Here is a 22,640-nt window from a genome sequence, read left to right on the forward strand (position 1 = left end):
TACTTTTCACGAGGGAGCATTTCCAATATCAATAATGTATAACATTAAAAGTGGTACACATGAAGTATGGGTAAAAGAAGTATCAGAGGGGTAGCCGTGTTAGTCTGGTTCTGTAGAAGCAGCAAAGAATCCTGTGGCACCTTATAGACTAACAGACGTTTTGCAGCATGAGCTTTCGTGGGTGAATACCCACTTCTTCGGACGCAAGCAGACGTCCGAAGAAGTGGGTATTCACCCACGAAAGCTCAGACGTCCACTGCTTGCGTCCGAAGAAGTGGGTATTCACCCACGAAAGCTCATGCTGCAAAACATCTGTTAGTCTATAAGGTGCCACAGGATTCTTTGCGGGTAAAAGAAGGTAAATTTGGGTCTAAAGTCAGGAACAGCTGAAGCAGGGTGCCACTATACTGAATGTTACTCAGGACCAAACGGAGCAAGATGCCCGCGAGCACACAGTTACTGTTATTGGAAGCTTTCCGTGTATTAAATCAGAGTTGTTGACATTCCTCTTCTATGGAGCAATATCTGCTCAGAGGATGAGAGCAACACTAATGCTGACTTCTGCACAACAAACCGTCAAGCAAACCACAGTTCTCTTGGTCCAATTCCATCTGACAAGCAATCCAGCGACACAACAAAGACACATCAGCACCACTACATAACTGTACACAAGCCATGTCAAACCACACAAGCAGAAAACAGGTATTTATAGCTAGGCATTTACGACCATGGTGTCTACTCCTAATTCATTAGTAAATCCTCAATAAGCCCAGCTGCATCATTTTGCAAAGAGACCACTCTCTCCCTTCACTAGATAAATTATTTACAATGAAAGAAAATTAAGGTGACCCATGCGGGAGAGCTAGTTAGAATAAGGGAGATCATGGGGATAGACATTTCTGCAAGATTGCATTTCAGCTTTCACATGCATCCTCTACTCAACTGCTAAAAAGGTATAATCAGGAATCCTATTTACTACCAAAAACAGATGGAGACGCCAAACCTTGATCCCTCTACCAGTAATTATTTACTTTACATTTTTATTTCCCCTCTGCATCTCTTTCTTCTTGTTAATTTACATTTTACAACCCATCATAGGTTGTAATTGTGAAACTTTAAAATACACACTAGAAACAACAGAATTACAACCCTTTTAAAGTTTTTCACAACAAAATTTATTAGAAGAATAGTGGTTTTGAAAAGTCTAGCATCCAGTGAAAACTACCATACACAACGTTACAGCTGGGAATGTGTTTCCAAAATGACATGGTCAAATAATACAATGGAGCCATTAAATCTTACACATGCACAACAAGAGAATTAGCGCTTCTGACATACAATGCAAAAAAAAAAAATGGACCACATGAATTAAAAATTTAAAAGTACTTATCACATACATTAAGACACAGCTTATTTAGTCCAGTCAAAAAATCAGAACTGCATTAAAAAAATTAATGTAGTGCAATCAAACCAAAAACCTTAATTTGTGATCATAAGTGCTCTACTACATAAACGTTGATCATAGCAAGGAACAAAAGTTCAAATCACACAGTACAAAAAAATCTGTAAATAAATATAAACTACAGTACAAGAGAAATATTAAATTATACAATTCCGTCAAACTGTAAACAGTATATTGAAATGAGGTCCATAAGAGTAAAGGGGGGGTTCCTGTTTTTTTTCCCATGACACTTGAACTTCTAGAGGTCAGAGAGAAATGCCATTTTCCATACTCGTCAAAGACGATGGGTCACATAAATAGAAAGAGAACTCTTTTCAGATGTAAAGTATCAAATAATAAAGCAGAGGTGTTGCTGACTTGCAACTGCAGCCAGATTACTACAGGTGCAGAGAAGCAGATTTGTTTCTTAAAATTTCACCCCCGGTGCAGATACAGCAGACAGGCCCATCACTACAGCTGTTAAGCGCCAACACATTCTGAATTCGTGCTCAGCATTAGAAAAGAGACACCTGTCAGGGGCTTAGTCTTTCCAATTATGTGGTAGTGATTATATAGACTATTATAGACTTGTACCTCTGCTGATTATCTGACAGGTTTACATGCTTGTCATACAACACCGACTTTGGCAGAACAATTACTAATAAACTCAAAGCACTTCTGGCCCATTGGTTTCCATCACAGTGGCCAGTGCACAGAATTCTCTAAAGACATTGCATAACTAGAATGTAGAGGTCAGACACCCAAGGACCGGTGCTTGAATTTAGAAGTAGTTACGGTGAAAGAGAAGCAAGAGCCACATTAAGGAAATGCTTCTGTAGAGTTTACAGAAGCAGCTGGGAATGTATTTTACTTTAGCTGCACTGGCTAGTAGTGGCATTTTAAAATATATACGTTTAAGATTACATATATAATATATATGTATATAATATAATACATATTATATAATATATAGAGAGAAATTTCTTACAATACATCGTTAACAGGAACCCCCATGCGATCTGCTCAGTAGTAACTGAATATACAGAATGCCACTCTAAGTGTCTGAGGCACTGTGTGCTGGAGAGTAATATGCAGCTTTAAAATCCGTTTGGCTGAGTTATACCTGGATACCTGAACTGAGTTTTAAGTTGACATTCATCAAAGATGTGCTATCAGCACGTCAAAAGAAAAGCAAAACAAAAGACAAGTCACTGCTAGGTTTAAGAATAGAGTACAAGTACCTGAATTGAGTGAGGATAGTGTGTAAACTGTCCCTGAGGGTTTTTAAACAGTGTGTACAAGCTGGATTCCTAAGAACATTAGTTTAACTTACATTGCGGACTGATCAAATACCAACATCTGACAATTTAACAAGTGGAGGTTAGAAAGAGTTATGAGCAAACACTCCAAACATATTTGATACATTTTTTAAAGCAGCAGTAAGCTGCTGTAAGCATACATCCCATCAGTACAAGCAACACATGGGACTCAGATAAAGGTTTCTATTTGCAAAAAGCCCATCACATATCAATAAGTAAAGAATAGTCACCTGCTAAATTAGAATGCACCTAATTACAGACTAGCAATTCAAGATTAGGTTTTTAATCAAATACTTTGCTATTACATACTAAAATTCCTTAAGCACACGAATGCTGGTATTCTAATCTAGTTAGTATTTTTAAAATGTTCCCCCTTCATTTAAGAAATAGACCATTCCACAACTTAAACATTAAGATCCATTTTCAGTCCTCAGACGTAAAAATCATGTCAGTGAGTTTATATTAAAAATTTACATGGTAAAAAGGCTTGAATTTCAGCCAAAAGATTCTAAACACTGCTCATTCCCTGAAGGTGTAAGGGAGAGAGAATCCCTACCCATTTTTCTAGTGATATATTTTTCAAACTGAACACTACACAATGGTTTAAAATGATTTTTCGTTTTGGGAAATTTCCCTCCTTCCTCTCCGTTACCCCAGATTCCAAATCTCAAGCCCTGAAATGGTCTGTGGAAATGATTTGTTAAAATATCAAGCATATACATTTAGAAGTTGCCTGAACATTATAAAATATTGTAGTAGTATTATTTAAAGACAGATTAGTATCTCAAGAGAACTTGTGATCTGACATGAAAAGTGGTTAATAATAATCCTAGATTGTAACATTTACAGTATCTAAGACTCTGAAGACCAGATAAATTAAGACTTTAGTATTATACACAAAAAAGTGCTGATGTATCCCTTTCCCGGTATTGTACAATAGGTCAGACAAGTGCTTTCAGAATGACTGTAAAGTTTACTGTACTTGCTTCCACCAAGCATAAAAATATCACCTGCAAAAACATTTGAGATGTAGCACCAAGTATTTGATAAACTGTATTAGTAACTCTAGTGGTGTCTTCATTATTTTAGGTGGATAAAATATCTAGATCTGATTTCATTTGGCTAGAGACCACAGAAAATTCTCTTCTGATGGATCTGTCTGTATCCTAACCCCAGCCACCATCATATTCACCCAGACAGACATATCTGCAAATATATTATCTTAAGAATCTTGCTAAATTCTACTCACCCATTCAATACAGACAAGTAAAATATATTTTTAGAAAGAGAATGAAATTTTCTGGACAGAATTTAAAAAAATCCTTAATTGTTGTAAAAAGAGTGGGGAAATCGATTTTGCAACTGGGCTAGGAAATTTTCATGAGGCTACTATAAGGCTATTTTAAAATGAATGTTTTCAGGACATTACCTGAGTAAGGGTATAATTTTGTAGGACATGAAATCCAAGACGGCTGTAATACTGGTACACAGATTTTGCCTAAGTCAAACCCCGAATCTGTGAAAGACAGATGTTGGAATGTATGCATGTAACTGCTTGTGGGTTTTTTTGGTATATGTGTAGTGTACCTGTGGATCATTTTTTGTGTCTACAATATTTCTGTTTAGTGATCATCAAGATATGATGAAAAATTCAATTATATATTACATACTTAAAGAGTAAATATAGTGATTACAATATATGATAGTTCCAAATGAACTTGCAACTAACTAACAGTGCATACGTTTAAGCTTCTGCAGGATCTAATTTTGAGTTTTCAGTACAATTCAAAAGCAGTGGAAACCTTAACAGTACCAAAACTAGTCACAAAAAGAGAATTTGATAGATATAATTTGTATACTAGCATTAGTCAATATAATCTTATTTGGGAAAAAAAAGGTGGGTTTACTTAAACCAGCATAAATCTCACTGCTGAAATTTCTATTAAGGATAGATATTCCTGATCCTCATGAAAATGTAGGCAACATACCAATGTTACCACTGTGTTTTGGCAGAGAATTTAAAACAAAACTCATTTTGTGACAAATAAAGCTTTCTGTACAGTGTGATAAATTCTCCTTCATACAGTTTGGACTTGCAGCTAGTGTACATCATCTTTAAACCAAAGCGTTAAGCATCTGTCTTTATTTAAACAAAAAACAGACCGCTCCATGTTATAGTTCTGGTAACACTGCATTTTGGGTAAGACAAGGGAATTGCACAGCATTCCCTTCACTCACAGGCCACATTCATCTACCACTCCTAAAACTCGAGGACAGCCAAGGAGAGAGACTTAATCCTAAAGAAACTGAAGAGAAAGACTTGGGAATTTGCTCTTCCACCTTTCACCAGTATAACTATCCTTTTCAGTACAGTTTGAAAAACAATTTGATATGAACAAATAAGTTATTACGGCTTGTACAGAGTTTAGTAAACCCCAGGACTGGGGGATCATTTTGCCAGTTATCTTCACAAAACCCTAAACAATTTCTTTAGGAAGCCAACCTACTCTTTAGCACTCCCCTGAAGGAAATGTTTACAGACTCTTTTAAATGCAGATCTGCCATGAAACACAGCACAAACCATAAGCGCTGGAACGAGGGGTTTTTGGGTGCAGCCACACCCCCTGGCTTGCAGTAGTAATAAGAGCCCATATACATGGTTTCCATGTGCAGCACCCCTACCACAAAAACTGTTCCAGGACCACTGGCAAAAATAATTCTTTGTCTGCTCCTGAACAATCTAAATGTATATGTGCAGCTAGCTACCTCTTGTGTGACAGGAGTGTCCTCAGGCATGTGACACAGGAAAGAACCACAAACAAAAGGGTACATAATAGTTACATCAAGACTGAGCAGCTGAATTTGTTACCACGCAAGAGGCACCAATCATATACATGTATTAAGAATCATTTCTGTTCTGAAATGGGAAATATCAGAGCTGGACTTCAGGTCTAGTGGCAGGCAGCATGGGCCAGTCAAAGTTTGGGTCCTGGGGCCAGTGAGAAGTAAGAGCACATTTTTTGTGTTGCTATTTAGGAACTTCACCTGACTAATGCAGAATTAACAAGGAGTGATTCCAAAGGAAGCTGTGACTTGAGCTTTTAATGGACTGCATTGGGCTCTGAGGACCTTCTCTCTACACCAGAAATAAAATAAGCCCAAATACTACATGCCCCTACAATATATAATTGGAATGTTCCATTCTTTATAGCTGGAGTCAAGTGTAACAGCCACAATAAGAATGCCTACTACATTGTGGAATGAGGATCCAACTGGCTGAAAGTGAGGTAATAATTTGTAATAGGTCACTAGAGTTCTAAAAAAGCACTTTTACATTTTACAGGTCCAAATAAAAAACGGATACATTTCATACATGTCGGGCTTGCTCACCAGAACTGTACGATAATTAACTCCACACCAGGACCCCTACCACATCTTCATTATATGCTGCAGCAAAGATTTACCAAGCAACATCTAAACTTCAGTACAATATGAAAATTGATTCTTAAAACTTTATACACACAAAATATAACATTACTTTTCTAGGATGGGAATAGGGAGAGGGATTCTCCTTCATGATAGTTGGACTGAAAAACTAGTTTTCAGAGACTGCCACAAATATGATTCACAGTTTCTTGCTGTCATCAGCCTCTTTCAGCTAAGTGAAAACTACATCATCAGTGTGCTATACAACAATACTGCTGAATCCAATGACTATATCTGATGGTTACCCTTGGGAACAAGAGAAAACTAGTGACTGAAAATACCTGAAAGGCCGCCTCCTACAGACTCCCTGATTTTCACAGGGTAGCAGTTTGTCTGTGTTCTGTTAACATTGTGCTCCCACAAAAGCACCAGGAGGAACAAGGTCTAAGCCCTATCTCCTGTCCAACTGATCCAAATAACAGATATCAGAAATAACATGAGAAACAAAGCCTTTGTTATAAAGACAGCAGCGAACCACCACATCTTCCCACACCAAAATATGGTCAACTGGGAATGCTGGCCATGCAAACTGCTAGTCAGCAGAAAATTAAGCATGCTAATGGACAAACATTAATTCCAATTATATATTTAAAATGATCCCAAATACTACAAAGATAGCTACACTGAAAACGCCTGTAAAGAATATGTAGTGAAGGAAAGAAATTGAACATCAGTGGATCACTGCAGCACTAGAGCGATACCAGTCATGTGATCAATCACCTCAGAGAAAATACGTTAGATAGGACTTTGAAACAAAATTTAACATTAAAAGGTGCACCTGAATATTACAGACTAAATTTACAAAACCTACAATAAGGTAAAATATATATCTTTTGAATATTCAGCAGCTTTTTTTTAATTGTTTTTATTTTTTTGAGAGGCTCATGAAATTTTAAAAGGGACCACTAACTAATCTCAATCATGCTTCACAAAACGATAATGGCTATTTTATATTGCAGTTACCAATGTAATGCAATTAGTGCTTAAAAAATAATCTACACTTTTTTTTTCCTTTTTTCTTTTTAAACAGAGACCTTTGGAGGAAATATGGTTGTTCAAAAGCTTCTCAGAAAAGAAAGATTACCTGAATATTAAATGATCACAGATCTCAAGTGTAATGTTTAAAAGCTTCGCAGACGTGAATATTACAATCTTCAGGTCTCAGGACATTTAATCTGAGAAAGATGCGCGTTTGGTTTGTTTTTTAAAATTCACTTGCTAACCAAAGCAAATAATAAGAGGACTTCACTTTTCACTATCTATTTACAATTCTTAGCCTACAGTCTGAACTGATGCAAGACAAGTTTGCTTTTTAAACTGCAGCATTCAAGGGTAGGCACACCATTCTTCTGCTGCACGATTGTCATCCACTTCAACAGACACACACAAAATATTGAGGTGAGTAAATGAGCACTCCATGTGCACTGCAATAAAACTCAACTCATACACCACTTAAATAAAGACAACAGCAAAAGGTTAAACCTCTCTGAACAGTAAAACTCTATGCAAGTGTAACATTTTTAGCTTGCAGCAAACTTTCCACTATAACCTCCAACAGCAGATGAAATCACACATTTAACAGTGCACTTTTATTGCAATCCCCAGATAAACTGGACTATATTGCAGAGTTTATATACTGCTACTGAGCTTACAACTGCTTTAAATGGCGAGATGGCAGCTAGATCTCTATGAGGAACCAGCCTTTTGAGTTTTGACATTAAGTAAAAAACAAAAACAAAGCCCAGCTGGGCCAAAAGCCCAGCCCATCTCAAGAATGAGCAGTGCATATTTCAAATGACAGCAATGGTGTGCCTAACCTTTGAACGGCATAGGTTGCTGGAAAAAATATATATATAAACAAAAGAAGGCTAATTGAATTAACTGCTCCAGAATTCATTCAGTAGCCCTGGGGCTACGGAGGCCATCTTCCCATGAACTTTTAGTATCCAATTTAAATCAATAACAGTGCTTAATGCTCTCTCACACACAAATTCCAACACTTCTTTTGGTTGTGCAACTGGGGACATGGTGGTCCTGCAAACCTTTTGCACAAGTTTAAATTAAGACTAAATTGTTTCCACCTGAAAAACCAGCAATTCTGATTTTGTCAAATTGTAATAAGTCCAGTGAGCTTTATCTGGTGACTGATCACTCCAGCAGAACCGATCAAAGACAAGGGTATTGTACAAAACATATCCTGAATCTATATAATGATAAAAATATCACCACAATAAAAACGATTGGACTTGTGGTTTATGGAGTGTTTATATGAGGTTTAACTGCTAACACTAGTGTGTGTTAAACCACTATCAATCAACACCAGGTAAAAGTAAAAAAAGAAATGCAGGATATGACAGAACATTTCCTGCTACTGGCAACTGTAGTATTTAAAAAGGAAACACTCATTGGGTGTTCAACTCTGACAGTATTACAGCTAGATATGATGTGGAGCCTAAATCAGATCAGGCTACCTGTGTGTTTTTATTTCTTCCCTGAACATTAACACAGATCCTTCATTAATGTGGATATTTGGGCAGACTAGAGAGGTTGTAAAGTTCATGAGATCACTGTTTTGTTTTACGCAAGATCACAGTAATTTGTTACGTGTACCCCCACTCCCCAGTTTAGAGTCATTTAACCTAGTTGTTGGAACCGCAGTTTAGTAAACTTGGAATCAAGTCTGTAAAAAGTGACAGGTTACAAAGAACCATAGTTTTGTTAAAATGAGGCATACCCCAATACATCATTTAGTGTACCCTGACTGCTCCCGACTAAAAGGAGCTTGTCTTCCGTGAGATAAGGCTACATCCTCAAACAGGTGAGTCTAAATCTCACCTTTGTAAAATATCAAACAAAATTACAGCGAAGGTAGTGTTACAAAGTGGTTAACCAGAGTATTCTGAAGGTAGTGTATGTAAGTTTCCCCATCCCTCCCCTCTGGGTGAGCACTAAGCAGACTTCTAATGGTAAATTAATTTAGAAAGAAAATGGCAAAAGCCTTATTAGACCCAATTGATTACCCATCTCCAAGTTCAAGAGATTTGCCATTCCTAAAGAGCTTGTGTTAGTTTAATCCTTCAATCAACTGGATCCAAGAAGGGGGGAAAAAGAGTTCTCAAGAATTTGTGAAGCTTTTCAAATTATTATAAAAAATAGTTTGATTCTCATTCAAAAATGTCTGGCATTAGAAAGAATCAGTTTCACAAAGTGGACTTGGTTTTGAAAGGCAAATAAGAAGGAAAAAAAAAAAGTCCAGGCTCCACAAGCAAGGAGTCTACTTCCACATGTCTGCATTCTTTGTGAGGTAACTCAATTCTCCATGAACAATAGAGAAACATGCAAAAGAAAGAAAGAAAGAAAGAAAAAAAAAGATCTGAGCCATACTGGGCCAGAAAATTTACAACTATGCAACATTCGGAGCACACCTTTCACCTGTGCCCACAAGAGTCTTATGCTAAACTGCAAAGGAGCAAGTGTCACAGTAAACAGAGGGGAGTCAGGTGCACTCAGTAGTAGCTGAACAATGCAGTAGTGCTCACCCAGTCTGTAAAGTAATTGGCACTCTACAACACCCCTACTCATCTTTTGATTCATTCGCACTTTGTGCTGCCTCTCCCTGGGGATCTAATTCCATCTTTATTGAAACATCCTGCCCCTCCGACCTCATTAATTTCATTTTTTTCTTTGGAGGGTTTTTCAAAGTGCCCAGCCTCTCTTTCACTTTGTACTCCAGTGTACTGTGGGGAATCCCATAAATACTCTGAGCTTTGGAAACACTCATTTTCCCACTCATAACCACAGAGATTGCTTCCTCCAGTATCTCGCTGTTGTACTGTCTGTATCTCCCTCTTTTCTTCCTAGGTTGCTTGGAGCCAGGATCTCCCTCTTGATCAGAGGTGGGATATGGCTGTCCAGAGGTAGACTGCTCAGCATCTGAGCCCCAGGAATCTGGTCCAGCATCCAGCAAACTTCTCCTGTTTTGTTTTGGAAGGATAGCCCTTAACTTTTTACTAAGCGCGCTCTCCGTTTGTGAACCCATTACCAAAGAGCTATAGCTGTACTGGTCACCAGTGCGGGACTCCCATGAAAGGTCCATGCCTCGAACTTGTGGTATCTTTAAATCCACAGGAGATGAATGGCTCACATCCTTTTTCCCATCCTGTTTAGTATGAAGTGCCATTTTTTGAAAGGCAGAGTTTTCTGTAAGAAAAGGAAGGTCACTGATGTTGTTGAGTGCACCATTTCCCCTGAATTTCATGCGGCTGAAATTGAATTCATAGTGTGGTTTTGCCCAAGAAGCCTCCCTGGATAATATTAAGTGCTGTCCATGATTCTGCAGTCCAGATGGCCCATGGCTGGCAGCTGTAGAAAACTGGTTTCTGCTCAGCAGTTCTTCGCTAATCTGTAGTGATCGAGCCAGTGGAACTTTAAGAGATGTGGAGTGGCCATAAGCTTCCCTGGTTCCATCTTGCAAGCTTCTTGGAGGTACCCCATCACCACTCCGAAGTCCCTCTGGATGGTGCTGGCTGGGTCTCCCAGGTCGCCTAATTGGATGGAAGGAAACTGATGTGAGCAGGACTTGCACAGGTAGGGAGGGATGGGTGAGGGGGCCACTCCTTTATTAGAAGGCCTTGCTTGGGTAACATCACTTTTTGTGTTATTTATTTTTGTCTCTATTTTTTTTTTTTTTTTTTTTTTTAAGTCTCAGCATCAGTCAGTTTTAAAACTTGTTCGCAAAAAAAGAGAAGCTTTTTGGGCAAAGAAAAATGAAAGCTGCTGCCTGGTCTCTGGTTGGGTTCACAAATTCTCGGAGTAGAAAAGGCTTCGCGCGCAAGCGTCTGAAAATAGCACCTTAATTATAAATTACAAAGTAATAGTCAGTCTTCATAGATCTATACACGACTGTGTTACTATTGTGACGTTACCACTAAACAAGTACAGTAATAAAAGAGTGATACAAAAGTGATACCAAATGCAACATATTCAACACACACAAACCCCAGCCACCTGCAGTATCTACACATTGGAGGAACCTTGGAAGTTGTTTGCTTACACCACATACAAGCAAGAGTAGCTGCTCAATGTAAAAACACTTAGCAGGACTCCAAGGAATTTGCTTAACTTGCAGTAAACACTAAATGTAAGAACTGGGATATTGCAGATCACAAAGAAAAACCCTACATTACACCAGACTTACCACACTGATTCCTTTTAAATACACCTCTACCTCGATACAACGCTGTCCTCAGGAGCCAAAAAATCTTACCGCGTTATAGGTGAAACCAAGTTATATCGAACTTGCTTTGATCCGCCGGAGTGCGCAGCCCCGCCCCCCCAGAGCACTGCTTTACCGCGTTATATCCAAATTTGTGTTATATCGGGTCGCGTTATATCGGGGTAGAGGTGTACAACTAGCTGCATAAATACATGTTCCTGATTCTCTGTTTGATATACATCAAGGCGAGAAGAAATGGTCTTTTCTTACCTCCAGAACAGTTATTCAGGTTCATGCTCTACAAATTTTAGTCCAGATCAGGGGTTAGTGATAGGAAAATCAGTGTTTTTTAAATATAAACGTGTTAATTTAGAATATCAAATCAAAACATTTGTTTTTGTTTTTAAATGCTTTTTTTCAAAGAGCATTCCTGTAGCAATGAATGCTTATTTAAGGTCATTTTTAGAATATTGTAAACCAAATTATATTGGTCCACGATAAAGTATCTAAACAAACACACAAACCCTAAAACCTTTCCATATTCAAGACAGATATTAGTTGAAACAAGAGACTGCAAAAGCATGTCAGGAGGAAGCAATTACATTTGGAAGCTCTGGGATATTAACGTGGTGTGAAGCCATCCAGGTTCAGAGCAAGAATGGCTTATTCAAGGACAGGAAATTCTATAGAAAAGCTGCACTAATACTTTTGGAACGTTGCATTTTAGATTGTCCTTACTCTAAATATCTCTTACGTTATTCCCTTTTAGCTGACAATTGCAACCCACATGGTGCTTAAAAGGTATACTGCGAATCTCCTTCCAGAATCTGACAGGCCTTAAAAATTATAATCAGGTAACAAGAGTCCACATGGATTCTGAGTAAAATCCATCACTCTCAAAGAACTGAAGAAGATACAGCCACTATTTCTGATGGACCTTCAGATAAACAACGTGCGCTCCCCACTGGCTCTGTAGCAATGAACTAGTAGTAAACCACCCCTGGAGATGCCCCAAACGTTTCCCAAAGTTAAGAAAGCATTGGCAGCTTGCTAAGGAGACAGAGCTAATTTGCATTAAACAATGCAGACTGCACTCACCCTCATTTGCAACACAAACGTTCAGGAAACTATAGGTGTCAGTATGCAATGCTGCTTCTTGATTCCAATAGCTCTGACCAGGACACAGCATGGGATGTTGGGGCCTACAGTCTCCACATGCTGTATTCTGGCTACCCTTTGACGCACAACAAGGAAGCAGGCGGTCAGAGCCATATTGGCTTCTGATGCCTTCAAAATAGGAGAACAGAGATTGAAATAATCTTTTCTGAATTGAAACAGACGAGTTGCTGAGAGAGATTTATTTTAGAGTTAGAAAAAAGTTTAAAACTACTAACATGGTAAATGGGGAACTATACAAGCAAGTACTTAAGATTATTCCTTTTAATACCTAGTAATAAGTCGTTAAGAGGAAACACTGTAAATGCAACCTTCATCGAATGACACAGTTTAGGAGGTTAGTCACGACGATGGCTGCCAGTACTAGTTTTTTTAGTAATTAAAAATCCAGCAACTTTCATAAAGCTAAATCCAACAATTAAGTATTCTTTAGGCAAACTGGCTAAAATACTTGTTTCTATATTCCACTATGTAAGTGTTCCCTGCTCATGGCAAGTTCTCGAGGCAAAATCCCATTGTTAACACCCTGTATCCCCCCTTTGACTCCCAGCCTACCACCTAGTGCAAGTGCCTGGTTCCTATCTGAGCATACAGGGTCACTAGACATATACAGCCATAATCATGAGAAATCTGGAGTTTAAAACTAGATTTGCTGATAGAATATTTTCTGGTATCTAGAACTAATTTCTGCAAGAGTGCTGTTTAAACTGACTTTCTGGGTGTCCTCATGTAAACTGCACTAATGCTAGCAGCATTGTAGCCCTCTTTGGTCTCAGGATATCAGAGAGACCAGGTGGGTGAGGTAATAGCTTTTATTGACAAACTTCTGTGGGGGAAAGAGACAAGCTTTTGAGCTATGCACAGCTCTTCTTCAGGTCTGGGAATGGTACTCAGAGCGTCCAGCTAAATACAAGACAGAACAGATTGTTTAGCGTAAGTCGTTAACACATTCTAAGAGACCATTTAAGGTGAAGTAGCCCATTAAACAATTAAAACCCATACTTCCTGGGGACCACTCCCTGAGAGAAATCTTTCCCAAATCCCCTCTTCTGGCCTTCAAGCAATGCCCCCAACCTGACCAAAGGAATGATCATCATCCGAAGCAAGCTCCTCACAGACCAGGAGACACCAACTTCAATGCAGCACCAGACCCTGCCAGAACAACAGATGAAACACTTGCAGCCATATCGTCACTATACCCCCAACAACAACTATGTGCATGAAACCAGACAGACAATCACTATGCTCTCCAATGAAATCACACAGAAAAATGATAAAAACAGAAACACCCTATCACGTGTGGGCGAACAATTTTCACAAAACCATCACTCCATAACTCACCTCCCAGGCCTCATCCTCAGAGGAAACCTAAACTACACCTTCAAAAGACGAGCTTGGGAGCTTAAATTCATAACTTTTTTAGACACCAAAAATCATGGTTTTAATAAAGACACTATAACCCACTAACCCCACTTTTTTTGTCCTATGACAACAGTGGTGTTAACAGGCCACTTCACCTTGAATGGCCTCTTAGAATATGTGTTAACTACTTATGCTAAACAATCAGTTCTATTTTGTATTTAGCTGCCACTCTCTGAGTACCATTCCCAGACCTGAAGAAAAGTTGTGTGTCACTCAAAAGCAAGTCTCTTTCACCAACAGAAGCTTGTCCAATAAAAGATATTGCCTCATCCAGCTTGTCTCTCTCATACTATAAGGCAGTTACAAGTTACCTCTCCATAAGACGTATCAACAATAACTAATGACCCACAATTTATGTCTTCTAAACTGCTAAACATTTTTAGTGCTGTGACAGCAATTTGTGCTAGAAGAAAGTACCAAAAAAAAAGAAAAATGTAGTAAGTCTTGTCTAATAAAGTTCAGTTTCATTCACTATCCAAAAAACTCCCCCCCCCAAAAAAAAAACTTTCAAGATTGTTGTGTTAAAAGCTCCAATCCCTAAATTATACTGCAAAAATGCAGAGTCTTCCTAGCTTCAGGGGAGAGTGAGTTTGCACCTACACTCACACTGCTAGCCACTGAACCCAACAAGAAGGTGAGGGGAAATCTTTCGTCAGATATTAAATTGGCCAAAAGAACCAGCAGTACTGAATTCTAAAATTAAATCTTTTTTTTTTTAAACCTGTCCTGGTTAACAATCAAGCTTTTATTTGGCAGGTGGGAAGAAGGTATATTTTTGCAAAAGGCCCATAATAAAATACTAGTTACTCCAAAAGGTTAAAACCAAAATTAATCGGTAGCAGTTACCAGGAGGCAACTGGTATAAATTTATGCTAAATCAAATAAAATCAATTATTTTAAAAAATGGTAGTAAGTTGTTTTCCCTTACCCATTCCCTGCAGTACTGGAGCTGGCTGGAGAATGGCTCAGAGAGGTGCTGCCGGCACAAGGACTTTTCTTAGTGGACAGATCAAGCACTCCGTCTGCAGAGACATAAGAATCACTTGAGGAGGAAAAGAAACAGGAGCAAGCTGTGATTTCTCTTAGGTAAAATAAACATGTTGGGGAACTAGACAGTACAGTGGCTTAACACACTGGCTTTTCATCACTGGAGAGTTGGAGTCACTTCCCAATTTGTTTACATATGGTGGCTTCCTTTTAGTCCTCATCGCAGTCACTACACAGACGGGCAGAGTTTGGCAGAACTGACTTCTCTTTGCTAGAAGAGGAAAAGGACTAGAGCACCAGATAATGTTAACAGTCAGATGCATACTGCAGCATCACCAAACACAAAAGGTTCCAAAATCAAGAATAAGACTCCCAAAAAATCATATCGGCTTCAAAATAAAGGTTAAAAATTCTTTGCTTTTTGGTCTGACTCTGGATTTCCGGCCCATGGGGAATTTGCATGGGCTAATTCAATCTCAAATGAACACCCAGAAATGCAAGCTCCCTGTTCCACTGCTCCCAATGCAACTTTACCTTTCTCTCCTACTCCATGATGAAGTGTCCCAGTGGTGAAGCTGTCAGCCTCTCCCTCCACATGCTCCATGCCCCAGAACAGTTTCCTGCTACAACCACATTCTTCTTCCTTCCCACTCCCAGGCCTCCCTCCATATTCTCTTGCCCTCCCACCTCAATCTCCCTCTCTGTTCCCCCACTAGCCGTACACATTTCCTGACCAGTTCCCAGACCACAGAGAATGGGGAAGCCATCTTTGCTAAGGAAAGCCTGACCTCAATCCCATTGGAAACAATGGGAGACTCTGGCCAATTGTAATAAAAACAACTTTTTGTGAGACAAGCCCAGATGCCAGAGGTTACTGGCAACTCTGAAACACGGGGTTTCTGGGCAAGGCAAAGAGGAGAGTTACCAAGCTTCTTGCCCATGCTATGTCTAGCTTGAATAAGTACCATCAATTCTTATGTTCATGATGAAACATATTAATATGCAGGGGAGTTCTCAGGTTGTCTCCAACTGCCCATGTGACATACATGTATTTTGATTTATTTCCCAACCCCCCCTCTTTCAGCACACTGTTCTATACACTCTGCTTGGAAATGTAGCATAATCCAAATTTAAGTAAACAGGCTTCTAGTTTTAAATGCAGCAATACCCAGACACAATGTGTTTATAGAAGTACACTAACATAATGAAACTGCATTCCCTTCTCAAGCAAATATACTACGGGCTGGTCTACACTGGGAATTTACATCGGCATAACTGCGTTTCTCAGGGGTGTGAAAAATCCCCTCCCCAGAGAGATGTAGCTATACTGATCTATCCCCCCATGTAGGCAGTGCTAGGTCAATGGAAGAATTCTTAGCTACCACCTCTCGGGGAAGTGGCTTCCCAGCAATGACAGGAGAACCCTCCCATCGGTGTAAGTTGTGTCTACACTGAAGTGCTACAACACTGCAGCTGCACCACTGTCGTGTTTTAAGTGTAGTCATGGAGCATGACTGCTTCAAAGGAAGCCACATCCACCCCCGCTCTGCCAGGACGGTCACCACGACATGAGGAGCCTTTGAGAGTGAGGGGGATCCTTCAGAGTGTTCCCGTTCATTAGCCACAGGGGGATAGCAATGAATAATCTAATTTCCCCCTACACTCCTTCAAAACAAAGATATACCAAAATGGCACCACTGGAACTGCTCCAAGAGAGTCTGTTAAATACATCATTACAACAGGGTTTTTTACCACATTCATTATCTGTCATGTAGCAATGTAAACTATAATACATACTTGTATGGATTAATCACATAACTGCAAATAATTATGGAATTACAACATGCATGCACACAGTAAAAGCGTTATGAACATTTATAAATTCACTTGAAGTTTTTCTATATCTTGGCAGATAAAACAAACAACAAAAACAATTCATCCATTTTCTGAACAACCTATCAATAAATACTTTTGTTTTTCAGCACACATTTCTGTAATTAAAAGAGCTAAGACAAAAAACCCTCTGTAACAGTCTTTTAGGAGAGGGACTAGTGGGAAAAACAGACCTTGTAATGACCTGAATAGTTGAACTCATTTCTCTATAATTTTGCAAGACGATCCATTCACGTGATTGAGATTTTTATACCAAATTTAGCCCAGAGCAAACTTCTGTTGGCTGAGTTACAATGTATTGGCACTACCACAATCTTCATTACAGCAGCTCTTTGCTGCCATGTTTAACTTAAGAAGTGACGTGATCATTTACAGTAAGTGACATTAATGGTATTTGTTCATGACACTGTTTCCAGGATGTGTTTTGTTTTAACCTTCTTACCAAAACCTCCATAAACGTCTCTCTCACAATGAATATTAGAAAGATGTCTGCAGTACCCAAAATTAATTGTACATAAAAATAGCTAGGCTTTAAACATGAATCCTTTTTAGCAGGTGTATTTAAAGGCAGTGATTTTCAAAATAACCTTTCCCAATATGGAGTACCCAGGCCTACTCTATTTTTCATGCGATCATTTCAGACATCTTTTATTAACACATTCGCACGAAGTTCAAAGGGTTAATCTGAATCCTATCAGTCCTGTTAAAAGCTCCTTTGCATTGGACACAAAGATCCCCTCTATTCAATACAGTTTCAGGAACGAAGAGACAAAATGTTCAGATATTACAATGCTGTGCAGAGAATTTGTTCTTTAAAAGCAGTTTGACGGAAAGCAAGGTTATCCATTTAACACAAGCTCTGCAGCACTGCACTATAGAAGAGATTCAGTCTGTACTCTGCAAAGTATTTTTTATGTACAAAAATAAACTTCTGCTAAATACATAAACAAGGAAACCATTGTATAATTCAGGGGTTCCATTTTTTTATCCTGCATTCACCAAGGAACGTGCCATACAGTAACTAGCATTTCAAAAAAATACTGCTTCTAATCCAAGCCAAACACGATTCAGGACTACTGTTCTGACCAAATAAAATAAGATAACATTATACATAAAGCTTCCTAACTCTCTGATCTTGCCTTATCAGCAGGTACATATACAAACACACTACACATGTTCACAGCAGAGCTCTCCTTGTAACAGTACCCTTGTTGCCAGAGACAGTTGGGAGCCTTGTCAACTCCTCTCCTCCTCTTGCATTAAACGCACGTAGATTTTTATAGCCTCCAATTTTTCAGCAACTCCCTTCTCCCACCCCATCACATCCAATTAGTCACTACATTATGCACTGCATTATGGGGTCTACAACTTTGCCATTCTGTGTTTCATTTAACAGTTTCCACTTCTAATTCTTCCCTGCTTTGTGCCAACAATACCTCTAGCATATTGGAACTGAATGCAAGCTACTTTTGGTAATAGTCATACCTTGTTCACTAGGTTCTGACTGAGACTTTCTGACAGTAAGGTCCAGAGGTGAGTCTTGGTCAGCCATGAGAAGTTTGCTGAGCACAGGGTTCTGAGCAGTTGCAGCCGTGGGAGAGGAGGCGACCAGAGATGCTTTCAGCAGGCTTTGGTTCTTTGTGCTATTGGGCTGGCTGGAGTCCTGAGTAGAGCTATTTTTTGAGGTATATTCAGCAGCAAACTGTCGGATCATTCGCTGCATGATCTCCCGGGCCACTAGGGGAATATTGGGGTCAGAGACCCCAGGACTGTCTGTAAACATTAGAGAATTTTTTTAAAGGAAGAATTTTACAAGTAAAACTTTGAAATCAAAACATTACATTCATTCTCTAGATTTTCTTAACAATGCAATACTTCCTTCAAGGAGACACAACTTATTCTTAAGATACCTAAATAACAAAGTGTTGCTATTTATAACATAGGTCCTCAATATAACAACATTCCTACAAGATTTAAGTAATATTTCCTAAACTTTTTTTTCCAATAAGTATATCCCACGGACCTTTGAGAGGGCTTGGGGGTGGAAGGAGAACCAGAATCATGAAGGAAAATGTACAGTAATAATTTTAAACAGAAGTTTGTTACAAAAAACAGAACAGGTTTACAGTGGAAGAGTGGAGTAACTTACCTGGTTACCTGGAGTATGTTAGAATACAGATATTCAGGCCTGTATTTTTATCACTTAGCTAGTTACAGGGGTATAAAAACAAAGAATCAAAATCACAGTCTGCCTGTGTCTGGGCCTTCTCTCACGAGGCCTTGTTCTTAGGCTAAGGCCTTTGGCTAAGCAGCAGGGGCAGCCATAAGCTGGGAAGTGAACGGTCACATCCTCACATCCCAAACCCGTCACACTGAAATAAGGTGGGGTTGGGCTGTTAGAAAACGATCCTGTCCTGATAGTGCCCATCACCACCAGATAAAGAAACAGATCTGAGGATGGTTAAAGAAACCCTAGTTTGATAGCAGCCTGTCTGGCAAGAAATCATTTATTAGTGGTTGTGAAACCCTCATTTCTGTATGTTTCATCTTTATGGCCCCCACTTTTCTATTGTTAATCTGTCTGGTTCGCTAATTGTTTCTGTCTGCTGTATAATTAATTTTTCTAGGTGTAAGTTAATTAAGGTAGTGGGATATAAATGGTTAGAGAATTATGTTACATTAGGATTGGTTAGTTAAATTTCAGTAAAATTATTGGTTAAGGTATAGCTGAGAATATTACTATATAAACTGGGGTCAAACAGGAAGTGGGGGAAGGGAAATTGGAATCATGCTTGCTGCGGGGGGGAAGGGAACAGGGACAAAGGCAAGGCTCTGCGGGGTCGGAGCCGGGAGGGGGACGGGGTAAAGGCTCTGCGGGTCGGGAGGGGGACGCGGGTAAAGGCTCTGCGGGTCGGAGCCGGGAGGGGGACGCGGGTAAAGGCTCTGCGGGTCGGGAGGGGGACGCGGGTAAAGGCTCTGGCGCGCCGGGCCGGGAGGGGGACGCGGGTAAAGGCTCTGCGCGCCGGGCCGGGAGGGGGACGCGGTAAAGGCTCCGCGGGTCGGGGCCGGGAGGGGGACGCTGCAAAGGCCCGCGGGTCGGGGCCGGGAGGGGGACGCTGCAAGGCTCCGCGCGCCGGGGCCGGGAGGGGGGACGTAAAGGCTCCGCGCGCCGGGCCGGGAGGGGGACGCGGGTAAAGGCCCGCGCGCCGGGCCGGGAGGGGACGCGGGTAAGGCTCCGCGCGCCGGGCCGGGAGGGGACGCGGCAAAGGCTCCGCGCGCCGGCGCCGGGAGGGGGACGGGGGTAAAAGGCCCGCGGGTCGGAGCCGGGAGGGGGACGCGGGTAAAGGCTCTGCGCGCCGGGGCCGGGAGGGGGACGCGGGTAAAGGCTCTGCGCGCCGGGCCGGGAGGGGACGCGGGTAAAGGCTCTGGCGCGCCGGGGCCGGGAGGGGGACGCGGGTAAAGGCTCTGCGGCGCCGGGCGAGGGGGACGCGGGTAAAGGCTCCGCGCGCCGGGGCCGGGGAGGGGGACGCGGGGTAAAGGCTCTGAGGCGTCGGGGCCGGGGAGGGGGACGCGGATAAAGGCTCTGGCGGCGCCGGGAGGGGGACGCTGCAAGGCTCCGCGCGCCGGGCCGGGAGGGGACGCGACGGGTAAAGGCTCTGGCGCGCCGGGCCGGGAGGGGGACGCGGGTAAAGGCTCTGCGGGTCGGGGCCGGGAGGGGACGCAGGGTAAAGGCTCTGGCGCGCCGGGAGGGGAGGGGGGACGCGGGTAAAGGCTCTGCGCGCCGGGGCCGGGGTAAAGGCTCTGGCGGGTCGGGAGGGGGACGCGGGTAAAGGCTCTGGCGCGCCGGGCCGGGAGGGGGACGCGGGTAAAGGCTCTGCGCGCCGGGCCGGGAGGGGGACGCGGGTAAAGGCTCTGCGCGCCGGGGCCGGGAGGGGGGACGCGGGGTAAAGGCTCTGCGGCGTCGGGGCCGGGGAGGGGGGACGCGGGGTAAAGGCTCTGCGGCGTCGGGGCCGGGGAGGGGGACGCGGGGTAAAGGCTCTGCGGCGTCGGGGCCGGGGAGGGGACCCTGGGGAACAGACCCTATCAGCATATAGAGATAAGCCCGAGTGGTGTGAAGGGCTTTGGAATATGCTTGTTTGGAAACTAATCCCAACAAACATCGCATTGTTTGCACTTCAGACTTCTGCTTTCTGTCTGCATGACAAGAACCAGGGGAGAGGGTGAAGGGAAAGCCCTCTCACAGAGTAACTTCCCCAAAAGCACAGTGGTACCCAATAAATATCCCCACGAGTGGGGCCTTATTTCTCTGAGCCACAGACTCCCAACTGATTCCATCTAAAAAGCCAAGCAAAGTTCTAGGAATCCTTTCCACTCCTTCCTACACAGTCACCGCAGCATGAGGTTCAATACTGAGTGAAGTCCTCTAATACAAAAGGTGCTGAATAAAAACTAAACACTATTTTTAAAATAGGTGCTAAGCAACTAATAAGGAATGTGATATTGGGAAAATCAGGAACACATTTTATTTATTTATATTAAAAACACTAGTGTTTCTACAGGGCATATCACAACAAAGCCCCAGTTCTGTCTGGGGGTTTGGGGACTAGTTCAATACAGATACATTTTAAAATATTATTACTGTTTTAGATTAGTCATGCTTTGTGGACAGGCAGCAGATCCACAACTACTGCATCAGCGAAACTAAGTCGTCCTGCTACCCCAGCTCGCAGACAGCTCCTTGTGTTCAATTTGGCCACAGAACAAGTACTCCTGGTGATTTCTGAAGCTTTTAAGACTTGATTTTCATTATATTATCGTATGTAATATTCAGATAAGTCTGTGCAATAGAAAAACAAGGTTTTAAAACTTCAAAAAGGGCTACTTGTAGCCAATGTAATGAATCTTCAAATGGAGAAAAAAATAAAAATAAAACAGTAAGTGCTCATTTCCCCTTAATAGCTGCAATCTGTTTTAGTTGTCAGCCTAGGTTAAAATGTTTTTGTTCTAGAGAAAAAGGAGAGGGGGGAAATATTATGTGCTGCATATTTCAATGAATAGACTGTTGCAAGCTTTCCTCTTCCACTACCTTTTCTTATCATCTCTTGTATTAACAGTAAAAGATTCATGGGGCAAGAACCTGCCATTTTATTTGTCTGTAAAATACCAGTATGTGGACCTGAACCAGGGTGGATAAAAATCATTGATTTAAAAATAAATAAATAAATAATATATTTTTTTAAAATTTAAATCAGATTTTTTCTGATAAAATGCTTTTTGAGGAAAAAGCCTGTCTAAAGATAGTTTGAATTAAGATACATTATAGCTCAAAAGAGATCTCATCATGGAATAGGGATTATAAATTCTAGTTCTATAGTCTGAGACAATATATTCATGTCATGTTTAAGAAAAGTTTTGCAAACGAGTTCCAGTAGTTCATGGATTAGGGACCCAATCTTATGGGGTTCCAGGGGCTTCTGTATCGACTATTTAGGTTAATCTTTCTATCTACTCCATGGGACTCAGTGCTCAGTCTAGAACAGGGGTTCTCAAACTGGGGGTCAGGACCCCTCAAGGGGCCGTGAGGTTATTACAGGGGGATCGCAAGCTGTCAGCCTCCACCCCAAACCTCGCTTTGCCTCCAGCATTTATAATGGTGTTAAATATATGAAAAAGTGTTTTTAAATGTATACGGGGGAGTCAC

The 22,640-nt window shown here is 41.1% G+C and overlaps 1 protein-coding gene across 1 annotated transcript in view; it reads right to left on the reverse strand.

Annotated features, from left to right (window-relative positions):
* Nucleotides 1–1,195: 1,195 nt before the first annotated feature.
* The window catches only part of LOC120369016 (ligand-dependent corepressor), a 113,644-nt gene continuing 92,199 nt past the window's right edge, over nucleotides 1,196–22,640 (reverse strand). Inside the window, exons 6-8 of the mRNA XM_039481889.1 lie at nucleotides 18,425–18,712; nucleotides 14,988–15,081; nucleotides 1,196–10,790 (exon numbers count right to left, since the gene is read on the reverse strand). Coding sequence (XP_039337823.1) covers nucleotides 9,821–10,790; nucleotides 14,988–15,081; nucleotides 18,425–18,712 — 1,352 coding nt within the window. The 3' untranslated portion in view covers nucleotides 1,196–9,820. The remainder of the gene's footprint in view (nucleotides 10,791–14,987; nucleotides 15,082–18,424; nucleotides 18,713–22,640) is intronic.

Source organism: Mauremys reevesii, linkage group 7 (assembly GCF_016161935.1).
Source record: "Mauremys reevesii isolate NIE-2019 linkage group 7, ASM1616193v1, whole genome shotgun sequence".
NCBI classification, from domain to species: Eukaryota; Metazoa; Chordata; order Testudines; family Geoemydidae; genus Mauremys; species Mauremys reevesii.